At 45.8% G+C, this 22,634-nt stretch overlaps 1 protein-coding gene across 3 annotated transcripts in view; it reads right to left on the bottom strand.

Moving 5' to 3' along the window:
- Positions 1-21,794, bottom strand: part of LOC119977701 (kelch-like protein 1) — a 358,199-nt gene extending 336,405 nt beyond the window's left edge. For 2 of the 3 annotated variants that reach the window (XM_038818882.1, XM_038818884.1), the window contains exon 1: positions 20,915-21,794. In XM_038818882.1, the coding sequence (XP_038674810.1) occupies positions 20,915-21,333 (419 nt within the window). In that variant the 5' untranslated portion in view covers positions 21,334-21,794. The remainder of the gene's footprint in view (positions 1-20,914) is intronic. The other variant, XM_038818883.1, reaches the window with a different exon arrangement.
- Positions 21,795-22,634: the final 840 nt, after the last annotated feature.

The following is a 22,634-nucleotide window of genomic DNA, read 5'->3' as shown; positions in this document are numbered from 1 at the left end:
TAACCCCACCCATTGACCATGGCCAGTCCACCGAACCTGCACATCCTTGGATTCTGGGAGGAAACTGGAGCAGCTTAAGGAAACCCACACAGGTCAGAAGGAGAATGTGCAAACTCCACACAGAGAGTCAACCAAGGCAGGAATCAAACCCAGATCCCTGGCACTGTGAGGTAGCAGTGCTAACCACTGTGCCACCATGCCGCTTCTTGTCTCTTGCTCCTGTCCCACTGTAACCATCCATCTTACTACATAACCAGAAAGTTGAAGGATGTGTTTCAGCTGTGATCCTAAGCCCAAGTTAAAAAATAAGTTTTGGGAGAGGGGAAGAGTATTATGGTGAAATTTAGCTCTAGCATTCACCGAGCATCCACACACATGGGGCAGAATCTTGTGGACACAATGTGGCCTATCAGCAGGAGCTGACAAGAGCCCTGCATTGCCTCTTTCCAGGAGGCCAGTTGCATTAAGTGGCATTCAGGAATTTAATTGGCCAGGAGCGGGCATTCCCCCAGGATCATGGACCCCAGAGGCAGAAGTTACACAATAATGCTTGGCTGAGAGTCCAGATGTGCATTAAGCTTGTTGTAACAGCTGTGCCCCTGAGAAAACATTACTTCATTGATAGTTCAGGCCCTCTGATCTTTGCTGTCAATTTCACAATGTTTGCTTACACAATATTAAGTGGTTTCAAGGGTTTGTGTTTTTTGTTATCGATACTTTAAAGGGTAGGGATGATTGACGCTTTTATTATCATGTAGGGTTGTTACTTTTTTTAACATCGGAGAAAGTTAGGAATGGATTACTTGTTTGCAAAGCTTTCTTTTAACATCTACTGTCACTGTAGGGTTCACTGATTCGAGACAGTGCATAGTTGGTCAATGGGCATGAAGCTTCCACAGCTTGTCATGGGGGGGCATCGCGGGCCAATGGAAACGGCTGAAGGGGCAGAGCTTGGCACATGGGACACGGGAGGCTGTGGTGGATGGGTGGAAAGGCAAAGCTTGGCAGAGGTGCATGAGGTGGTATGAATGGAGCACGTGGAGTGTTTGGAGGATTCAGGAGATGTGAGGAGCGAGGGCTGGAGGACCTTTGCTTTATTTTAACTGTGACAAAGCTCTGACTCAAAGCTGGCCCGACTCCAGCCTGCATCAGGCTTTTGTGGACATTTCCACCCGAGGCAGGCAGGTCAGCCAGGAATTTCCCCAACTCCGCCAACCAGCTTCAAAGCTGAAAATCCTGGTCTATACTTCAAAAGTACTTTGGCAATAAAGCACTTGGGGACATCCCAGGGTCATAAATGGCATTACGTAAAGACAAGTTATAGTTTTAGGAGTTTATTTGAATACCTGCTTGCATTATTAAGCCTCCCATTTCATCGTCAAACATTTCTCACAAGAGAGGATTGGAGATGATTGCTGTTTCCCCACATTAGCTTTTTTGTGTTCTGTGTTGAATTCATAATGATTAAGCCATTCCATCAGTCAAAAATAAAGAATACAGTAGTCATTGGTGTAAGTGAGCTGGATTAAAACATTTTCAAACAAATATCTAAGCAAATGTACCAGAAACGTCCCTAAATTGCACATAAAACATGTGAAACAGATAACCTGGCAAAAAGAAGGAAGTTTGAAAAATGTAGCGAGGAAGCTTTTTTCCTGCTGACATCTTATTACAGTATCGAATGAAATTAAAATCGCTTATTGTCACGAGTAGGCTTCAATGAAGTTACTGTGAAAAGCCCCTAGTCGCCACATTCCGGCGCCTGTCCGGGGGGGGGGGCTGGTACAGGAATCAAACCGTGCTGCTGGCTTGCTTAGTCTGCTTTAAAAGCCAGCGATTTTGCTGAGTGAGCTAATCATTCTTTTAATTTTCACGCTTTCTAGGTAGTCACAGCATTGAATGATAAAATATTTCCTTCCTGAGCATCTTCCTTGTGATTACAATGAAGTAATAAAGTATTCACAGATCAGTTGCAACTAATGTGGGATCAAGGAACAAGAAGGCTGATGAAAATATAAACATTGCCGGTAATTTATCCTGGCATCAATTGCAACATAGCGTACTTCAGAGGAAAGCAAAGAACAAAAATATGTAAATGCACATTCCCCATAGACTCATGGACTGCGGGTCTGGATCCACGATATCCGGGGTTTGAAAATACCAGTCCGACTGATCGACTCATGATCCCGATTTCTCTGAGATAGCCGAAAGTTTCAAATGGTTAACGGGGGCAGAGAATAGACAACCAACTCGCTGCCAATTATCTGCTCGTTAAGCTGCTTAAGGTAATGAGCATGTTAAGGTCAGGGAAGCCATTTTCAATCTTTCTTTTGGAAAACCCAAACAGAGTGGTGCAGTTTGGTGCAGGTTCATTGCGGGGAGACTGTGAAATTTCACTTTCGTTTGTTAAAAACGGAAACATGATGGGCCAACTGCAGATGGGGCCAACCCGCCATGACTTCCTTTCTTCTGAATGGTCGTTTTCCTCCATTTTCTATCTCCTGGCCACCTGAGGCCTGCCGGCTCTAATTAGTATTTCAGTTGCCAAACATGGCTGCCACCTGCCTTTGCCCCAGCAGTCAAGCAGACAGCTTCTAATTGGGCTCCGACCTTGCCTCCCAGCCAATTGGGCCATTTAGATTTGAAAATGACTTTGCAATGGTGACACAGCCCAGGCATGGGATTGGGATTCCGGAAGTCCTCTGGGTGTCAGGTTCCCGACTCAGCTTTAAAAATATGGCCTCAGGGCAGCACGGTGGCGCAGTGGTTAGTGCTGCTGCCTCACGGCGCTGAAGTCCCAGGTTCGATCCCGGCTCTGGGTTACTGTCCATGTGGAGTTTGCACATTCTCCCCGTGTTTGTGTGGGTTTCGCCCCCACAACCCAAAGATGTGCAGGGTAGGTCAATTGGCCACATTAAACTGCACCTTAATTGGAGAAAATGAATTGGGTATTCTAAATTTATTTTTAAAAAAAATAAAAAATCTGGCCTCTGGTGTCACATTGAAGGTCTTTTGCCTCCCACAATGACCAAATCTTTAACCAGCAATATCATATTGCAGCATTTAAGAAGAGGTCCACCACAGGGATAAGTAACTAAAGGACTTAAATTTCCCATTCTCATTCATGCCCATCCAATTGGTTTTGTAAGTAGCACTTGCACAAATATGTATTCGCATGACTCGACAATTAAAATACATTTCTGGCCAAGCCTCCCACCTGTAATGATATGTATATAGCACGGTAGCACAAGTGGATAGCACTGTGGCTTCACAGTGCCAGGGTCCCAGGTGCGATTCCCCACTGGGTCACTGTCTGTGCGGAGTCTGCACGTTCTCCCCGCGTCTGCTTGGGTTTCCTCCGGGTGCTCCGGTTTCCGCCCACAGTCCAAAGATGTGCAGGTTAGGTGGATTGGTCATGATAATTGCCTTTAATGACCAAAACGGTTAGGAGGGGTTATTGGGTTAGGGGATAGGGTGGAAGTGAGGGCTTAAGTGGGTTGGTGCAGACTCATGGGCCGAATGGCCTCCTTCTGCACTGTATGTTCTATATTGGTACGCCAGTGAAGGGTTAATTATTGCATCTCAGTGTAATTCAAATACTAGAGGGCAACACCAGTTCCCAGTATAAATATCAAACCTCAGGGAATCTTGTGTAGTTCGCAAAGGAGAAGTATTGATCACAGCGTGAGGAATAGTTCAGATTAGAGAGAGAGTTAGCACGAGGTCATCATTAGTTAATGCTAGATTATAGATTGCTGTTTTACAGACTCAACCTTACTTTATTAATAGTTATAGCTCTGTAGTGTGTTCTAATTTTATTTAAATTAATCGTTATTCAATGAATTAGTTTGGCTTCAATCTGAAGATTGGTAGTTTCTTTATCATCAACTCATCTGACCATTCTGGATCACAAGGCAAAGAATAATGACATATTACCACAAAGTGTAATAGAACACCACCTTGCACCCTCCGTAAATTTGAGCTCATTCAAAACTCTACTGCCCATATCTTTCTCCGCACCAAGTCTCATTCACCCATCATCCTGGCCGGGATTTTCTGCTCCTGATTACATTTGGACAGTTTTGGCAATGGGAGTGGAAACTTTCACGAGAACATGCTAATCTCGTTTCACATCGACAGGACCACATGATGCAATTAAGGGGGCGCATCACCCGGTATTCCATGATGGGAGCATCATTTAAATTAATTAGCATATCATGATCAGGCCTCTACGCCAGACTTTATTCTCCCTCGGCTCATCAGAAAAGCCATAATCACCGATGTGAGTACAGGAGGATGAAAAAAAAACAACTAATCACCCAAGGTGTGCACCTGATAAGCAGACCTCCCAGGCAGTGCCTAGGTGGTGCTGGGGGGGGAGGGGGGTCTACCAGGATGAACTCCATCGCATGGGGACAGTCGTCAAAAATGGGAACCCCAACCCTCGAGGGACTGAATTGCTCATAAGGCAGGCGAAACATAGCGCGCCCCGCCAGCTATATGCCATGGGACCCGCTCCTTGCTTTTTTTCCCTAAGTGTGGAATTATTGGACGGAGAAAGCCGTCATTGCTGAGGCCGGCTTCAACACCCTTTCCCATTTCTGTGAATGTGGCGTCATGGTAGCACAGTGGTTTGCACTGTTGCTTCACAGCTCCAAGGTCCCAGGTTTGATTCCCAACTTGGGGCACTGTCTGTGTGGAGTCTGCACGTTCTCGCCGTGTCTGCGTAGGTTTTGTCCGGGTGCTCCGGTTTCCTCCCACAGGTCCCAAAAACGTGTTGTTAGGTAATTTGAACATTCTGAATTTTCCCTCTGTGTATCTGAACAGACGCTGGAATGTGACGACTAGGGGTTTTTCACAGTAACTTTATTGCACTGTTGATGTAAGCCTGCTTGTGGCAATAAAGATTATCCCCCCCCCCCTCCCCAACATGCTCACTGACGTATATTGGCTTTTGTTCAGGCAGCACCTAGTTTCTAAATTTCTCATCTTTACTTTTGATTGACAAGGCTAATAATGGTTATGGATTAATACAGATAGACAGTGCTAAGAGACAGAACAGCCCTGATCTATAGTAATAATAGTAAGAAATCTTACAACACCAGGTTAAAGTCCAACTGGTTTGTTTTGAATCACTAGCTTTCGGAGTACTGCTCCTTCCTCAAGTGAAGGAGCAGTGCTCCGAAAGCTAGTGATTCGAAACAAACCTGTTGAACTTTAACCTGGTGTTGTAAGCCTTCTTACTGTGCTCACCCCAGTCCAACACTGGCATCTCCACATTATCATAATAATAATTTTTATTGCCACAAGTGGGCTTACATCAACACTGCAATGAAGTAACTGTGAAAATCCCTAGTCGCCACATTCCGGCGCCTGTTCGGGTACACAGAGGGAGAATTCAGAATTCTCAGCTGGTACGGGAGTTGAACCCGCGCTGCTGGACTTGTTCTGCATCACAAACCAGCTGTGTAGCCCACTGAGCTAAACCTGAGTGGAGGAACAAGCTCGAAGGGCTGAATGGCTTCTTCCAGTTGCTCTGATCCTGTCCGCAGCCAGGATCTATTTTTTTTTTGTGAGGATTGGGGGAGGGACTTGAATACCTCTTGCAGCCTGCAAAATTCTCACCCTATCTCCAGCACCTTGTATTGAATATTAAAATTATAGATGCGTCAGGTTCATTGAAAATCTATGATTCAGCGTACACAGATGTATTTGAACATAATAAAATATGTATTGCCAGCCAATCAAAAATGCTTATTTCGTTCATGAGAATAAACCGTTCTTTGCATCGGTGGAGAGATCAGTCAATTAGATCACTTTGCTGTCAGTCATCGCAAACCTTTTAATTCCAGCAGGATTAGTCAGACACAGACTTCTCTAATGATGGATTTCCTCTTCTGGCAATGTAAGGGCAGTAAATACAGGTCAAAGCTCTGTTACTAATGAGGAAAGAAAAAGTTGCCTGTGATGAATAATTCTACAATGGATGTCCTTACATAATATCATAGCGCTTATCCCTCTCCCTCTTCCAGCAGGTTTGAGGTGGATTTTCTCCCCTGCTCTCTTGAAAGTAGCGACTGAAGGCTGAATTGCTGATGATTTTACAGCCCCCACAATTTATAGCTTTACTTAAAGTTGCACACTGCCACCTCGCTCCATCTTCACTCTCCATCAGAAGTTTGTCAGCCTCTTGCTGCTTCCCCCGAGCAGAAGGAAATAAACTAATCCTGCTGCTGCATGACTTCGGATACATGTAGCTGTTTTCATTGGGGGGGTTTGAGACCACCACACGCGGTGTCCTTTCAGGGTTCAGCGTGGTTTCGAAGTAAATCAAATTGTACAGGCATCGCTTCCTGGATAAGAAAATTAGCAATAGATCTGCTTTGAAATATGTCTACAATTATAGCATCAAGGAATTTTAATTGTCTGTGCACTCAGCTGGTTTACCTAACTGAGCCGTACCAACAGTTACTTTTATCTGCGTTCTGAAGATACCTCCAACCTCGGGCTGTTTACGCTGGAATGGAGTCTATCTGGTAGATTTTCCTTTGAGTCCAGGATCAGTATTGCATTACAATACAATTATACTCTATCTTACCTGCGCTACAATGCACTCTACTCCAGTCTCCTCTAAACTCTAATCTACCCTCTCCAGCCCACTCTCCCAGAAATCTAAGAGTCAGTGCAATTTATAGTACTGCCCCTTAGCTCCCTCTAGTGGCTAGTTTTAAAATAACATTAACTCTTCACATGCTGTGCATTTGTATAATGTCACACCTTCTTGTTCTCTTTTGGAACTTTGGCCATTGCTGCAAATCCAAGGGATGTAACTCCAGGTTCCTGCTGCCCTGTGCTTTCTTTCGCAGTTGCTTGAACATCAAAGGGGTCCTTTCACATGGTCCTTTCACATGGGGCAGCACGGTAGCATGGTGGTTAGCATAAATGCTTCACAGCTCCAGGGTCCCAGGTTCGGTTCCCGGCTGGGTCACTGTCTGTGCGGAGTCTGCACGTCCTCCCCGTGACTGCGTGGGTTTCCTCCGGGTGCTCCGGTTTCCTCCCACAGTCCAAAGATGTGCGGGTTAGGTGGATTGGCCATGCTAAATTGCCCGTAGTGTCCTAAAAAAGTAAGGTTAAAGGGGGGGTTGTTGGGTTACGGGTATAGGGTGGATACGTGGGTTTGAGTAGGGTGATCATTGCTCGGCACAGCATCGAGGGCCGAAGGGCCTGTTCTGTGCTGTACTGTTCTATGTCTATGTCTATGTTAATCAAAACCCTTATCCATCCCGCTTCGATGCTGAAAGTGTGTGCCCTTCTCTTTCCCCGTTGTGATGGGTTATTATTTAAATATAAAAACCGCTGTTGATTGGCAACGTCTTCTCACTTCTGGCCAGGGCGTCCAGCATTGCAACGTTTAACACTCCACAGATTCAGGCTGACCTGCTAAATGTTTCCAGCATTTCCTCTATTTGCAAACACACAGCATCTATAAATTGTATTTTTTGAGCGAGTGAATTTTTGCTTTCAAATCATCGCAGGCTAAAGGCGCAATTTGAGAACCACGGAAGTTCTCAGTGGTGAAGAATCTGTTTCCCTTATGCACCAGTGACCCACAATCACCAGGCAGGTCAGCAGGAGTGATGGCATTCTCTTTGGGCCGATCAATAGCTTAAGATCAGGCTTATCCTGTGAATTGCCATATCAACAGTGCACAGAACAGAATCTCCTGCAACATTATGTCCCCTACTCTACTGTGGCTCTGAGCTGTTCCAGAATCACAAAACTATTACAGCACAAAAGGAGACCATTCAGCCCAATGTGTCTTATCAGCTGCCAGAGTGAATTGATTGCGTCATGGTGGCATAGTGGTTTGCATTGCTACGTCACAGAGTCAGGTACCCGAGTTTGATTCCAGGGTGAGCAGGTTTTCTCTGGCTTTCTCCGGGTGCTCCCATTTCCTACCACAGTCCAAAGATGCGCAGGTTAGGTGGATTGGCCGTGCCCCTTAGTGCCCAAAGGTTAGGTGGGATTACGTAGTTACAGGGATAGGGCAGGGGAGAGGGCCGAGGTAGGTTGCTCTTTCGGAGGGTCGGTGCAGATTTGATGGGCCAAATAGTCTTCTTCTGCACTGTAAGTATTCTATGAATCTATTATTGATAGATTGTGTATTAAGCTTATGCACTTGTAGAAATAATTTTTTTAATGGGGATCTATTTGTTGGGGCAGTTTTCTGAGCTTGGAGGGTTCGGTGGATGAGTTTGAGTTGCCCACCGGTATTTGCAGGTGAGGGATTTTGTTCAGAAGCAGGTACCACCCTCTCCTCACCTGCCGCTCCAGGGGCTGCAGGACAAGGTGGTGTCAAGAACAGGGGTAGGGCAGGGCAAAGTGTCAGAACTTCACAAGGGGTTGATGGAATGGGAGGGAGCCCCGATAGGGGTAGTGAAGCGCAAGTGGGAGGAAATATTGGGTCGAGAGTTGGAGGCTGGGATGTGGGATGAGGCTCTGAGGAGGGTGAATGCATCCTTATCGTGTGCTCGGATTAGCCTTATTCAGTTTAAGGTGGTCCACAGGGCGCACACAACGGTGGCCAGAATGAGCAAGTTTTTTGAAAAGGTTGAAGATAGGTGTGTAGGTGGGCCCGTAAATCATATCCATATGTTTTGGGCTTGTCTGAAGCTTGGGGGATTCTGGCAGGGGTTTGCCGACGTTATGTCGGAGATCCTGAAGGCGAAGGTGGTCCCGAGTCCAGAAGTGGCAATTTTTGGAGTGTCAGAAGACCCGGGAGTCCAGGGGGCAAGAGAGGCTGATGTTTTGGCCTTTGCCTCCCTGGTAGCCCAGAGACAGATATTATTAGAATGGAGGGAACTGAGGCACCCGAAACCGGTGGGGTGGATAAGCGACCTGGCAGAGTTCCTCAGGCTGGAAAAGATAAAGTTCGCCTTGAGGGGTCTGTGGAGGAGTTTGCCCGGAGATGGCAGCCTTTCATCGACTCCTTTGAGAACAGTTAAGATGTCAGCAGTGAGGTGGGGGGGGGGGGGGGGGGGGAGGAGAATAAAATGGGGAGCGGGGGAATGGGGTGTGGGATGATGGGGTGTTAGGTCTTCAGTTCATTTGGTTATTTCCTGCCCTGTTGGCTTATGATTGTGTTTGATGTGGAAATATATAAATGCCTCAATAAAAATATTTTTCAAAGAAGTAATTCGAAAAAAATAACATATGTTTTAAATGTCACTTTTATTAGATGGCAACCACTCAGACTGTTCATTCTGTTACCGCTGCTGTCATTTGTCTCCCTCTGCCCACCCACTTGAAACATTCCCAAGTGCCACTTGAACATGAAATTTATGAGGCTGTCTTGGTCGTATACACTAGTAGGTTTTACCATTGTCTCGGTGTCAGCATTGAGCTCTATGATGTGACACAGTTCACACCCTCCGAACCCACAACCCGTGACCATCTAGAAAGACATGGGAACATGGCCACCTGGAGGTTCCCCTCCAAGTCACTCACCACCCTGACTTGGAAATATATCGGCCGTTCCTTCACTGTCACTGGGTCAAAATCCTGGAACTCCCTCCCTAACAGCACTGTGGGTGTACCTACACCACAGAGGTGGCAGGAGAACAAGGAGGCATCTGGCTGCCACCATCCCAAGGGAAATTAGGGATGGGCAATATAAGGTAAAGATAGATAGTTTTTTGAAGAATAAAGGGATTAAGGGTTATGGTGTTCGGGCCGGAAAGTGGAGCTGAGTCCACAAAAGACCAGCCATGATCTAATTGAATGGCGGAGCAGGCTCGAGGGGCCAGATGGCCTACTCCTGCTCCTAGTTCTTATGTTCTTATGTTAAATGCTGGCTGAGCAGCGTAGCCCACATCCCTTGAATGAATAAAGAATATATAGAAATTTTACATAAATTTGCTAATGTTGTGCAAAAGAAAAAAAAAGTGACCTTTAACTTATTTGACTTGTCTGTTCTCGGCATTCACCCAGTTTAGAAAATGGGTGTAAATTGGAACATTTGTGGACACTTACATGCTGGAACTGCATGTCAGAAAGTCAGGCTCAACCATTTCACACTCCCCACAGACGGGTTCACGCTATAACTCCGATTGCCAACAAGCCAGCAGCACATTATTCAGGTGCCAGCTGGGTCCTGGTATACTATTCAACTATGGGAGGATCACAATCAAGGCAAATCTTGTCCCTGCCCATCCGACAGACATGCACACATTTCAGCACAGGCCATTAAACGGCGTTCGACTTATGTTTTATTTATTTTCCCTTGTTTCTGTTCCATATCAATCGATTTTCAACACAGTGCTGCTGTTGAATTGTGGCTGAATGTAAGTGATTTATGCCAGTGCCTGGGAGGTGGAGGAGAAATAGTTCTGGTGGTGATTTTATTACAAACTTGCCGTCGTCGTGAAGTATCACAGCGGCAGCCAATGCAATAGAAATATATTCAGCTTGTACTTCGACAAATTGCTAGAATTCGCATTGGTGATGATGTTGATGAAAAGTTAACTCACTTAAGGTGAAAGAAAAAGCATAATCTAACCTTTCGTCTGGAAGTCGGAGGGGGGGGGGGGGACATTTGTCCACCATTCAGATAATAAACTACTTGGTATGGAAGCATTTGGTAATGTAATTTTATCCTCACTGCTGTAACTGTGGCAAGGTTGTGGAGTGGTATAAAGAACTGGCACATAATACGCATTCATTTTCTAAATGAAAAAAAAAGGACCATGCTTCGCACCAAGCTCATTTTTTTCTACCTACGAGCCATTTCCATGCCATGGTGATTAAGTGGGAATCACGAGAGGTTTCTGCACAGACAACACAGCCAGGGGAGAAATGCAACCCCTAAGGGGAGAAGTCATGCAATTCCACCTTTCACAATCGGATGTGCCTGCATTCTGCCACGCTGCTCCTGAAACATACCCAACAGAAGATTGATTTTTTTAAGAGTCAGCCACCTCATCCGATAATCTTTTTGTTCTGTCATTCCTCCCCAATTCCCCCTGCCTCCTTCTTGCACGTACGTTTGCAACCTGTCTGTGGTTCAAGCAACCTTTGCTCGGCTATTTCTTCGGGAGAAGGGTCACACCAGAGGCAAAATGTTAACTCTGTTTCTCTCTCCAGAGGTGCTGCCAGACCTGCTGAGTTTTTCCAACATTTCCCTGCTCTCTTCCCGTGCCTTATATGTTGCCTCGCTCACCCCTACTGAACTGCATATCCAATTCTCTTTTGAAAGTTATTGTAGAATCCGTTGCCACCGCTGGCTCAGGCTGCAGATTCCAGATCATGCCAACCAGCTGAGCAAAATAAATACTCAGCACAGCAACTGCTCCCTGTTTTTTTTTGCCAATTATCTTGGCTACCAACCCTCCTGCCAGTGGAAAGTGATTCTCTCTATCTACTCTGCGCAAACTTCTCCATCTTGAAAAACTCCCATTCATCTTCTTTCATATAAGAACAGTTCCAGCTTCTCAGGTCTATCCACATAAGCAAAGCCCTTCGTCCTTACTGTTCATTCATAAATTACCCCACACTATAATGGATAAAGGTGTTGGAGCCACGTAGACTAGAACTTTCCCAGGTACAATCTCCACCCGTGTAGAATGAGGTGAACTCAGTTTGGGGGAAGAATCAAGGGTGGTACAATGGCCGCAGCGAATTGGGCTTTGAACAGGCAAAATTCCTGTTCCTGATTGTGATGCAGGAATTCCAGCTAGTAATCGGGTGAGCATTGGTTTGAAGAGGAGGGAAGATCCTCTGAGCTCAGGTATAGATATGAATCTAGTGCTGCCATCTAGTGGTTTTCTAACACTTTAATACAGTTGTTAACCCTTTACATACCAGCGGATATACAGAGCACTACAAGCATCAGAGGAGAATATTATCTGGGGTAGAATGGTATCATAGTGGTTAGCACAGTTGCTTCACAGCTCCAGGGTCCCAGGTTCGTTTCCCGGCTTGGGTCACTGTCTGTGTGGAGTCTGCACGTTCTCGCCGGCCGGGATTCTGCGAAAACCGGCGGGGCGGGCAACTCCAGTGCGGAGGAGTGGCGTGAACCACTCCGGCGTCGGGCCGCCCTGAAGGTGCGGAATCCTCCGTGCCTTCAAGGACCAGGCCAGTGCCGGAGTGGTTTGCGCCATGCCAGCTGGCGCGGAAGGGGCTTGGCACAACGCCAACCAGCACCGAAGGGCCTCCGCCAGCCGCCGTGAGTTGCCACATGCGCGGGAGCACCAGCGTGTGCTGCCGTCATCCCAGCGTATGCTCAGGGGGGGTTCATCTCCACGTCGGCCATCGCGGACTGTTACAGCGGCCGAGGCGGTGAAATAAAGTGCCCCTAGTGGGCTCCGATCGCGGGCCAGGCCACCATGGGGGCACCTCGCGGGGCCAGATCCCCCTGCGCCCCCATGAGGTCCCCAGAGGCTGCCTGCGGAGCCAGGTCCCGCCAGTAAGTACCCGTTATAATTTATGCCGGCGGGACTGGCCTAAAACGGACGGCCACTCGGCCCATCGCGGGGTGGAGAATCACTGGGGTGGGGGGGGGGGGCGCGCTGCCACAGACCCCGACCGGCGTGGCGCGATTCCCGTCCCTGCCAAATCCCCAAGCAGGCAAGGGCAGGAATCACCCCCCCCCCCGGCGATTCTCCGACCCGGCATGGGGTCGGAGAAACCCGCCCCCGTATATGCATGGGTTTCCTCTGGGTGCTCCGGTTTCCTCCTACAGTCCAAAGATGTGCAGCTTAGGTGGATTGGGCATTCTTTATTGCCCTTTGGCAAAAAGGTTAGGTGGGGTTACTGGGTTACGGGGACAAAGGGGGATGGGGTGGAAGCATGGGGCTTAAGTAGGGTGCTCTTTCCGGGGCTGGTACAGACTCGATGGGCTAAATGGCCTCCTTCTGCACTGTAAATTCGATGGTTCTACGGATTGGCCAGATGGCTTCGCGGTCAGAGGCAGCTTGCCAATTCTCTCGTGTCTGAATTGTGGATATTGAATGAAGGGCTGGAAGGTGACAGGTCCAGATTACTCTGTAACCTGCTTTGCACATGGAACAATAATGTTGTACTTTAACTGAGGCGCGATTATTGCTTATTGGAAACATTTTCCAATATCCCACTGCTGTGACTTGAGACGCAGCTATCAATGTTTTTGATAGTCCCAGCTTTTTTTCTTTGAATTTTTTCCTTCCTATCTGTTAAAAGAATAGCACCGGTGGATTCAATGAGAGCTAGATAAACACAAGAGGGAGACCGCAATGGATGGTTCAGCTGATCGGGTTCGATGAAGAGGAACATGAGGCTTGTGTGGAGCATAAACACTGGACCAAATAGTTTGTTTCTGTGCTGTATATGCTTCTCACAGGAGCCAAGCCTTCAGTAGAAAGTTGAAGACATTTTCACAAAAGCATGACCTTCTGAGAATCTCTAATCTAGCCCGCTCCTGGAAGAAGTCATGGAATCAGGTGCAAAGATGGCCAAGGGACAGTAAAATAAGACAGGGTGTAAAAATCAGGCATACAGCCCAATCCATCCAGCAAATTAGGCCGATAGAAATACCTGCATTCATATCGAGTTCTTTATGGCCTCAGTGCTTCCCAATGTGCTTTACAGTCAATAAAACAACTTTGAAATGTAGACACTGCAGTAATGTAGGAAACGTGACAATCATTTGCACACAGAAAGCTCCCATAACACACAGCGATGACCGGCTTTGTCTGTTTTCGTGATGGTGATTGAAGGATAAATTGTGGCCAGGGCACTGAGGATGACGCACCTTGAAAATTGTGCCGTGGGATCTTTAAATTCATCACACTGGTTTTGAATCTCTTCCAAGAGCCGGGACTTCCAACACTGCAGCACTCCTGTGGATTTCTGCACTCAAATTCTGGAGTGGGGCTTGAACTCATGACCTTATGCAACAGAGGCAAGAGTGCTATCATCTTACCTTCAGTTGGCACTAAATACATGGCGTTCATGAGAGTCTGTTGTGGCTCAGTTGGTGGCATGCTTGCCTTTGAGTCATAGGATTTCCACAGTGCAGAAGGAAGCCATTTGGCCCACTGAGTCTGTAATGACCCTGACAAAGAGCAACCCAACTTCAGCACACTTCTCCACCTTATCCATGTGACGCTCCTCCCCTAACCTTTGGACACTAATGGGGCAATTTATCATGGCCAATCCGCCTAACCTGCACATCTTTGGACTGTGGGAGGAAACCGGAGCATCCGGAGGAAATCCACGCAGACATGGCGAGAACGTGCAAACTCCGCACAGTCACCCGAATCCGGAATTGAACCCGGGACCCTGGAGCTGTGAGGCAGCAGCGCTAACCACCGAGCCGCCACCTCCAGGTTCAAATCCTGCTCCACAGCGTGAGCACAACAATCAAAGTTGACACTTCAGTGCTGAAGTGAGCGAGCGTGGCACTATCAGAGGATGGAATGTTAGACCAAGGCTCCATTTGCCGAGGAGAAAAGCAAATTACTGCAGATGGTGGAATCTGAAACTAAAATCGGGAAAGTAGGACGAATCTCAAACGCGCAATAAAGAGGGCTAAAAGGGGTCATGAAATATCTTTGGCTAACAGGGTTAAGGAAAATCCCAAAGCATTTTATTCGTCTGTAAGGAGCAAGAGGGTAACTAGAGAAAGGATTGGCCCACTTAAAGACAAAAGAGGAAATTTATGCGTGGACTCAGAGGAAATGGGTGAGATTCTTAATGAGTACTTTGCATCGGTATTCACAAAGGAGAGGGACAAGACGGATGTTGAGGCTAGGGATGGATGTTTAAATACTCTCGGTCAAGTTGTCATACGGAAGGGGGAAGTTTTGGGTATTCTAAAAGACATTAAGGTGGACAAGTCCCCATGACCGGATGGGATCTATCCCAGGTTACTGAGGGAAGCGAGGGTCGAAATAGTTGGGGCCTTAACAGATATCTTTGCAGCATCCTTGAGCATGGGTGAGGTCCCGGAGGACTGGAGAATTGCTAATGTTGTCCCTTTGTTTAAGAAGGGTAGCAGGGATAATCCAGGGAATTATAGACCTGTGAGCTTGACGTCAGTGGTAGGCAAACTGTTGGAGAAGATACTGAGGGATAGGATCTATTCACATCTGGAAGAAAATAGACTTATCAGTGATAGGCAGCATGGTTTTGTGCGGGGAAGGTCATGTCTTACAAACCTAATAGAATTCTTTGAGGAAGTGACAAAGTTAATTGATGAGGGAAGGGCTGCAGATGTCGTATACATGGACGTAAGGCGTTTGATAAGGTTTCCATGGCAGGTTGATGGAAAAAATGAAGTTGTATGGGGTTCAGGGTGTACTAGCTAGATGGATAAAGAACTGGCTGGGCAACAGGAGACAGAGAGTAGTGGTGGAAGGGAGTGTCTCAAAATGGAGAAGGGTGACTAGTGGTGTTCCACAGGGATCCGTGCTCGGACCACTGTTGTTTGTGATCTACATAAATGACCTGGAGGAAGGTATAGGTGGTCTGATTAGCAAGTTTGCAGATGATACTAAGATTGGTGGAGTTGCAGATAGCGAGGAGGACTGTCAGAGAATACAACAAAATATAGATAGATTGGAGAGTTGGGCAGAGAAATGGCAGATGGAGTTCAATCCAGGCAAATGCGAGGTGATGCATTTTGGAAGATCAAATTCAAGAGCGGACTATATGGTCAATGGAAGGGTCTTGGGGAAAATTGATGTGCAGAGAGATCTGGGAGTTCAGGTCCATTGTACCCTGAAGCTGGCAACGCAGGTTGATAGAGTGGTCAAGAAGGCATACAGCATGCTTGCCTTCATCGGACGGGGTATTGAGTACAAGAGTTGGCAGGTCATGTTACAGTTGTATAGGACTTTGGTTCGGCCACATTTGGAATACTGCGTGCAGTTCTGGTCGCCACATTACCAGAAGGATGTGGATGTCTTGGAGAAGGTGCAGAGAAGGTTCACCAGGATGTTGCCTGGTATGGAGGGTGCTAGCTATGAAGAAAGGTTGAGTAGATTAGGATTGTTTTCATTGGAAAGACGGAGGTTGAGGGGGGACCTGATTGAGGTCTACAAAATTATGAGAGGTATGGACAGGGTGGATAGCAACAAGCTTTTCCCAAGAGTGGGGGTGTCAGTTACAAGGGGTCACAATTTCAAAGTGAGAGGGGGAAGGTTTAAGGGAGATGTGCGTGGAAAGTTTTTTAAGCAGAGGGTGGTGGGTGCCTGGAACGCTTTACCAGCGGAGGTGGTAGAGGCGGGCACGATAGCATCATTTAAGCATCTAGACAGGTATATGAATGGGCGGGAACAGAGGGAAGTAGACCTTGGAAAATAGGAGACAGGTTTAGATAAAGGATCTGGATCGGCGCAGGCTGGGAGGGCCGAAGGGCCTGTTCCTGTGCTGTAATTTTCTTTGTTCGTCTTTGTTCTAAAACAGGAAATACTGGACAATCTCAGCAGGTCTGACAGCATCTGTGGAGAGAGAAGGGAGCTAAGATTTCGAGTCTGGATGACTCTAGTAGAGTGGCCTCATTTGCCTGTTGGGATGGATTTGAAATACCTCATGGCGCTATTTCAAAGAAGAGCAAGGGAATTATCCCTGGTGTCCTGGACAATATTCATCGTTCAGTCAACATCTCAAAAAACAAAACAGATTTAATACACATTAGCACATTGTTGTTTGTGGGGGGTTTTTGCACAGAGATTGGCTGCTACCTTTCCCACCTTACAACAGTGGCTACCAATTATCAAAAGTACTCCATTAGATTTAAAGCGCTTTGAAAGGTATGCTGGTTGAAAAACATGCTAAATAAACGCAAGTGTTTTTCTTTCTGCACCATTCTTTTGCAAGCTCACATTTGAGCACAGAACATAGTTGATTCAAATGAATACATTAATAATAAAACTAATCACAGTGATCATAACCAGGAGCAAAGAATTTATTTTATTGTAGTGTCAATGATTTCTCAACCAATGTTTAATTCAACACACACAGAGGAAAAGACAGAATCTGATCTTATCCTTCTTCACTTCGTTTCCTTGCAATGATTAATCAAGCGCCTTTCTAATCGTCAAAAGCTCCTGGTTTTGTGTCTGAACAGTTATTAATAGGTGAGAAATGTTTAGTTTCCTCAACGTTTCTCAGCTGTGTTTATTGTAGGCTTGGGAATGCATAAAACATGCTCTGATAAGGTAATTAAAGAAAACTCAACAGATTCAGTCAGAATGTAAAAAAAGGCTCCCACAGTGCAAATGACTGTTAATCCCGTATGTCAATCAAATATTTCCTCACATGCTATTGCCATTCATGGGTGCTGCAAAGAGAAGTGGAATAATGGGTTTCCTGTAATAAAATTTCCAAAAAGATGCTTTTAACATCCATCTCCTTCAGAAAATTTCAAATAGATGAGCTCATTCTCCTTTCTTCTCTCTATCATCTGCATAATTAGAGTTTTTAGAAGTTACACACCGCGCAAATAGGGTAAAAGGCCTCGAATAACGAATATAAATGTTGCATACAATGTGAACTAGAGGGTACATATTTGATGGCAAACACGTGTCAGTATTTTTACTATTGAAACATATGGAAAGTTAAATACTACGCTATAGCCCTTTTTAGACATTTTACACAAACGTGGACATGATGGGCTGAATAGCCTCCTTCAGTGGTGTGATTCTATTCCACGACTGTTTTTTAAGGTGGAAGTCCAAAGTTTCTCAGTGGGTAAATGCTGCACATGGAGGTGAGACTAACTTGAGGATAGAACATCTTAGATGTGGGATTTGCTTTGCAGTGAATTCACTGGAGAGTCAATCCGAAGATGAGAGTTCGACTGATCTGATACTGAAACAGGATGGAATTAGGCATGATTATGAAGTCTCCACAGTTGAGCAGCTACCATCTAGACTCAGAGATGAGGACTAGGCTTGGCTCAACTGATCTCAGGGCAATCATACTATGCCTGATGCAATGCAGACAGTAGAGGTAGGACGTGGAGTCTTTTTTCTGGGAGTGTGGGAGAAAGGGGGGAGGGTAAGGTTTCTTCCTTTGACAGTTTATTTTCTCTTCCTTGGAGATCTTCAGCAACCCAGACCAACAAAGCATCATGGGACCAACTTGTACATCTCCACCATAGCTGCAATCAAACTGATTACTAGAGGCATGTAAGACAGACTGATGTCCCCAATGTCCTCATGTCTGGGAAAAAGACCAGTAAACAGTCAACTGGATTTGAGGTAAGTATTCTAAAACTAGAATTCATTGACAGACAGGATTCAAAACAATGTGCATATGTGTGTATACATGTGTGGAATTGTTTTGCATGTGTAAAAATATTTGTGAGTTGGGATGTGTGTATGTTTATATGTGTGTGGGAGTGTATGTGTATTTATATATGTGTGTGTGCATGTATATTCATGTGTGGGAGTGTGTACATACGTGTATGGGAATCTGCATGTGCAAATATGTGTGTGGGAGTATTTGTTTGCATATCTGTGTGTGCAAGTGTTTGTATATATGTGTGCGGGAGTGTGAATGTATAATGTGTGTGTGCATGTATGTGTGCATGCATATATTTGTGTGGGAGTGTGTATATATGTGCATGAGAGTGTGTTTATATGTGTGTGAGAATGTGTATATGTATATATATGTGTATATACAAGTGTGTGGGAGTGTGCATATCTGTGTTTGTGTGTGTATGTATATTTGTGTGTGGGAGTGTGTTTTTCCATATATGTGTGGGAATGTGTGGTGTACATATGTGTGGGAATGTGTGTGTTTGTACATATGTGTGTGGAAGTATGTGTTCATGTGTTTGTGTGTGGGAGTGTTTGTGTATATGTGTCTGTGTCTATATGAGTATGGGAGTATGTGTATGTACATATGTGTGTGGGAAAGAATGTTTATATATATGTATGTGGAAGTGTGTGTTTGTATGTATGCATGTGGAAGTGTGTATATATGTGTACGGGAGTGGGTGTTTGTATATTTGAGTGCGGGAGTGTTTATATATGTGTGTGGGATTGTGTGTGTGTGCATATATGTGTGTGGGAGTTTGTGATTGTATACATGCATGTGAGAGTGTTTGTGCATGTGTGTGGGAGTGTGTGTTTGTACATATGTATGTGGGAGTGTGTGTTTGTATATGTGTGTGTGGGTGTATGTGTTTATATATATGTGTGTGGGAGTGTGTGTTTGTATATATGTGTGTGGAAGTGTGTTTGTATGTATGTGTGTGGGAGTGTGTGTTTGTATATATGTGTGTGGGAGTGTGTGTTTGTATATATGTGTGTGTGGGGGTATATGTTTGTATATATGTGTGTGGGAGTGTGTGTTTGTATATATGTGTATGGGAGTGTGTGTTTGTATATATGTGTGTGGGAGTATGTGGTTGTATATATGAGTGTGTGTTTGTATATATGTGTGTGGGAGTGTGTGTTTGTATATATGTGTGGGGGGTATGTGTTTGTATATATGTGTGTGGGAGTGTGTGTTTGTATATATGTGTGTGGCAGTGTGTGTTTGTATATATGTGTGTGGGGATTTGTGTTTGTATATATGCATGTGAGTGTGTTTGTACATGTGTGTGGGAGTGTGTGTTTGTATATATGTGTGTGGCAGTGTGTGTTTGCATATATGTGTGTGGGAGTATGTGTTTGTATATATGAGTGTGTGTTTGTATATATGTGTGTGGGAGTGTGTGTTTGTATATATGTGTGTGGCAGTGTGTGTTTGTATATATGTGTGTGGGGATTTGTGTTTGTATATATGTGTGTGGGAGTGTGTGTTTGTATATATGTGTGTGGGAGTGTGTGTTTGTCTATATGTGTGTGGGAGTGTGTGTTTGTATATATGAGTGTGGGAGTGTGTGTTTGTATATATGTGTGTGGGAGTGTGTGTTTGTATATATGTGTGTGGGGGTATGTGTTTGTATATATGTGTGTGGGAGTATGTGTTTGCATGTATGTGTGTGGGAGTGTGTGTTTGTATATATGTGTGTGGGAGTGTGTGTTTGTATATATATATATGTGTGGGAGTGTGTGTTTGTATGAGTGTGGGAGTGTGTGTTTGTATATATGTGTGTGGGGGTATGTGTTTATATGTGTGTGGGAGTGTGTGTTTGTATATATGTGTGTGGGAGTGTGTGTTTGTATATATGTGTGTGGGAGTGTGTGTTTGTATATATGTGTGGGGGTATGTGTTTGTATATATGTGTGTGGGAGTGTGTGTTTGTATATATGTGTGTGTGGGTATGTGTTTGTATATATGAGTGTGGGAGTGTGTGTTTGTATATATGTGTGTGTGGGTATGTGTTTGTATATATGAGTGTGGCAGTGTGTGTTTGTATATATGTGTGTGGCAGTGTGTGTTTGTATATATGTGTGTGGGAGTGTGTGTTTGTATATATGAGTGTGGGGGTATGTGTATGTAAATATGTGTGTGGGAGTGTGTGTTTGTATATATGTGTGTGGGAATGTGTGTATATGCATGTGGGTTGGGAATGTGTCATTGTGTTTATTTGTGTGTTTGCATATATGTGTGTGGGAGTGTGTGTTTGTATAGTTTGCTCTGGCAACCTGTGTTCATTTAGTTTTACGATTGACAATTCCTATCCTGTGTTAAGGATCTTACTGCTTGGACTGTCTCCAAGACACAGACCTGTTATGGACAACGCATGTAAAATGATGTTGAAAGTATTCCACAGGTTAAGCCAGTGCAGATACATCTCTTTTTAGGACTTCGATTGCTGTTATCATTTCCTCAACATTATTATTAAGGAGACTCACGTCAAACACAGGGGCACTCTATACCCACTCATTTCAAACAGTTTCGATGCAAGAGGGTGAGACATACAACTGGAATTATTTTAAAGTTATTTTTTTTTACAGGTGGGAAGCTGGAGCTGTACCTGTGCAGGCATCCATCATCGCCTGTCCCCTCGCAGGTGGGCACTTCCTTCTGCACCTCTTGCAGCGTCGCTGAGCTCTCCTTGGTGAACTGCAACTTGGGCACTTCTTCCACCGTCTCCACGAAGAAGACGGTGCGCTGCTGGGGCTGGCACTGCAAGGTGCCACCCCTGCTGTGCCCCGGGGTCAGGAAGCCATTGAAGACGCTGCTCTTTTTCCAAGCGCTCCCCCTCTCGTGATTGTGGTTCTTCAGCCTGTTCTGGCTGGTGCCCCAGTGCTCGAAGCTGTCCTGTTGCTGCTGCTGCTGCTGCTGGAGGCAGACCCCGGACCCGGCAGAACTGGAGGGCGGGTGGTTGAACAGCTTCCAGCGAAGACGCAGTATGTGCTTAACATCGAATTCCTTCCTCCCGGAGCCTGACATGTTGCTGCTGTCTCAACTCTTGTGCCTGTGTGTGTGTGAGTCAAAGTAGCAGAAACCAGAGTTAGCAGTAAACTCCCAGGGCAATGCACACAGCTGTTTTGTGTGTGTGTGTGTGCTTTAAGTGTGTGGGAGTCACTTGCTGAGGAGCTCAGAATTGATCTGCTGCAGACAGACACACACACACACACCCCCACTCAAAAGCAAATGACGAAGTTACCTTTGCGAACAGCAATCAGCTTTTTTTTTTGCCACAGGATTCAACCTGCCAGCACAGGCACGTACAGCAGCTGGGCTCGAACACCTTCCAGATGTGCAGAGTCACCCCTACCAGCTTCCCTGCACTTCATCCATCTGTCCCAGGGGGGAATCCCTCGCAGCTCCAGCCAGCAAGCAGTCTTGACAGGTCCTGGAAGCAATCTGGTGCTCCCCTCTCTCTCCCTCTCTCTCTCTCACACACACACACACACACACAAACTGTGCTGCTGCCACCGATTCCACAACCAAATTATTCCTCTTTCTCCCTCCCTCCCTTGTCAGTGACGTAATGCATTTATTCTGAAGCCTCAGCTCAGACCAGGAGAGAGTTTCACTCGCTCTTTCTGTTGATCCAGCTTCAGGTGGCACCCAGCCACCCCCCCTGCTTTGCTCAGACACCTCACCCCCCCCCCCCCACCACGACCACTACACACACACGCCCACCCCCACACTCCCAGAACCCCGGGAGCTCAGCGAGAAGCCAAATGAATAATCCAACCAGAGTAGGAGGGGAGGGGGAGGGAGGTCACTCTGGTCATTCACTAGTGACAAGAGGCCACAAGTTGGTCGCAATTAGCCAGGGAGCTATTCGCCCTGCTCTCACACATATACACACACACACACACAGCTATTAATGCGAGGTGATATCCTGTCAGCTTCCTCAAACAAGCAGTAAGCAGAGCCCTCCACTGCCCCAGCCTTCAGAACGAACACATCCAGTCACATTCAAAGCCTTTCATTGGTACTAGAGTACTTTGAAATTATCAGTTTTTTATGTCAATGGGATTCTCCCCACCGGTCAGGAAAACACTTCTATTCCTGCTGATCCGGATTCAGGGGAGGGACCTGTAAGAGATACAGAAGTCCCTGATTCCTGCACTAGCTTACATTGCCTATTTATAATGTATGAAAGCTGCAGGGATTGGAAATATGTCCAGGGCAAGGAAATCAAATAGAGTTTGCTAACTGGAGTGTGGGGGTTGGAATGGAATCACCTGTTACTCTCTTTGACAAAGGTCATCTGCTTATCAAATACACAGTCCTCC

This window comes from Scyliorhinus canicula, chromosome 14 (assembly GCF_902713615.1).
Source record: "Scyliorhinus canicula chromosome 14, sScyCan1.1, whole genome shotgun sequence".
Lineage (NCBI taxonomy): Eukaryota > Metazoa > Chordata > Chondrichthyes > Carcharhiniformes > Scyliorhinidae > Scyliorhinus > Scyliorhinus canicula.
Note: the sequence above shows the minus strand (reverse complement) of the source record. Positions and strands in the feature narration are given on the sequence as shown.